Here is a 2,205-nt window from a genome sequence, read left to right as displayed (position 1 = left end):
AATATACCAGTTCACACGCTGTCATTATTGGCCTTGTCATTGATTTCTATCTGTGGGAATTGAGTCTTTTGCACCCAGATGCACACATTCATTCCCATTAACAAGGAAGAAAACGCGCAGGACTACGGTGGAGACTGTGCTGTTCCCTTCAGATCCCCTCTTCAGGTGGACGCTGCTTGGATTATTGACTGCTCCCTGCTCCTAGCTCCCAGCAGCACACCTCGCTAGAAATCGCCCTCCTCCCTTGAGGGAGGAAACTGCCTCCTTCAAGGTCATGCTCTCCCCAGGGCTGGCACACAGACAATGAGTGGCCAATGTGGAGATACAATTCAGAACAACTCTGAAAAAGCTTGTCTGCGCTCCAGTTCCCCACAGGATCTGTTGAAGCCTCTGTTGCTCCCATATCACTGTTTAATGTGCCCCTGGCCTCATCCTGCCTGCCTCACTTTCTTCTAGTTCTATCTCTGTCAAGAACTCTCTAATAGGGCGGCGCCTGTGGCTCAAAGAGTAGGGCTCCAGCCCCATATACCAGAGGTGGCAGGTTCAAACCCAGCCTCTGCCAAAAACTGAAAAAAAAAAAAAAAAAAGAACTCTGTAATAAAACTTCCAACCCTTCAGTCAGTTTTCGGGAAACTTTATCTAAGATGAGGATTAATGATCGTGGATGGGCAAATCTAAACTTGTCAAGCCACGTTGGCCAAGACAAGAAAACCTGGGGTTAACCGTTTTTGAAAATGAGTGGCAACCAATTGGAACATGTTTACTGTGAACTTCCCAGTTTATGGAAGAAAATAAATGTTTCCAGTTATATTCTTATATGTACTCTGTACTAGAAGAAACGATCAGTAAACTTTTGAGGCAGAGGAATAAGACTATTGTCAGCACATGGCCTACCCTGTAAGAACTGCCGAGGAGAAGTCCACCCCTGGTGAGTAACTGCAACATGGAGGGGGGACCTACTGTTTATTAACATGAGTTCTGCCCTCTAAAAAAAAGCTCACAACCGGGACAACAAAACTTCTGTTTGCACGGGCACTCTATTCAAATCCCAGGTTACTCAAGGGGAGCCTCTTACCTCCAGGACCAGCCATAGCTGTCCCCCCACACAGTGATCCGCTTTGTAAAACATCCCGTAAAACTTGACAACGTTGGGGTGATTAGGAAGGAATTGCAAAATGTTGTATTCTGCCTCAATTTCTTCATCCATATCCTAAACAGAGTAGAAAAATGCACACCGGGCTAAGTTTAATGTGTAAAGGATACAGATATGATAACACATTCAAGTAATCATATTTACTACGTATTTCTAATGTCATCATTACCATATATTCAAAATACCTAACAATAAACATTCAGATCTCCATTTAAACCTTCCAAATTGTTCATGTTGCTTTTGCTGTTCTTATATGATGAAACATATCAAAAAATATCTGCATTTTCAAAGCAGTTAAGGAGAATTAGCACATACGGATCCCCCACAGGAGAGAAAACAACATACAGATCATTATATCAGAGCTGGGAAATGTTAGCTTAAGATAATCAAGTATTAGCTCAGGGCGGTGGCTCATCCCTGTAATCCTATGGGAGGATCACTTGAGGCTAGGAGTTTGATACCAGCTGGGGCAAGAGTGAGATCCCACCTCTACCAACAAATTAAAAACTTAGCCAGGCCCATGGAGCTGTGGTGCCTATAGTGCCAGCTACTTGGGAGGCTGAGTCAGGAGGATCACATGAGCCCAGGAGTTTGAGGCTGCAGTGAACTGTGATGATGCCACTGCACCCAAGCCTGGGTGACAGAGTCAAGACTCTTGTCATTAAAAAAAAATAAAAGATAATCAAATATCACAAGTCTGAGTCACTTTTTAACATACAGGCAGACCAGGTAGTGAAATATGTCACTCTTTGCAAGAGAATAACTTTTGAAGAGCTCAGAAGTCCCAAAATCAAAATGAACAAACAAGAGGTAAGTTTTAACTCTGAGTGGAGTGCATTCAGAGAAGATGACAAATCGTGACCCATTTTGAGACTTCATGCCAGATTTCAAGAAAACTATCCCTAATATCAAGAAAAGAAGACTCGGTGCCTATAACACAGTGGTTACAGCACCAGCCACATACACCGAGGCTGGGGGCTTTGAACCTGGCCTGGGCCAGCTAAACAACAATGACAACTGTAACAAAAATAATAGCCAGGTGTTGTGGCAGG

General features: G+C 43.6%; 1 protein-coding gene across 1 annotated transcript in view; it reads right to left on the bottom strand.

Moving 5' to 3' along the window:
* MYO3B (myosin IIIB) overlaps positions 1-1,207 on the bottom strand; it is a 429,342-nt gene extending 428,135 nt beyond the window's left edge. Inside the window, exon 1 of the mRNA XM_012812078.1 lies at positions 1,076-1,207. Coding sequence (XP_012667532.1) covers positions 1,076-1,207 — 132 coding nt within the window. The remainder of the gene's footprint in view (positions 1-1,075) is intronic.
* Positions 1,208-2,205: the final 998 nt, after the last annotated feature.

The sequence above is a fragment of the Otolemur garnettii genome, unplaced genomic scaffold (assembly GCF_000181295.1).
Source record: "Otolemur garnettii isolate 467f Iridium unplaced genomic scaffold, OtoGar3 scaffold00187, whole genome shotgun sequence".
Lineage (NCBI taxonomy): Eukaryota > Metazoa > Chordata > Mammalia > Primates > Galagidae > Otolemur > Otolemur garnettii.
This window is presented reverse-complemented; position numbering and strand designations above follow the sequence as displayed.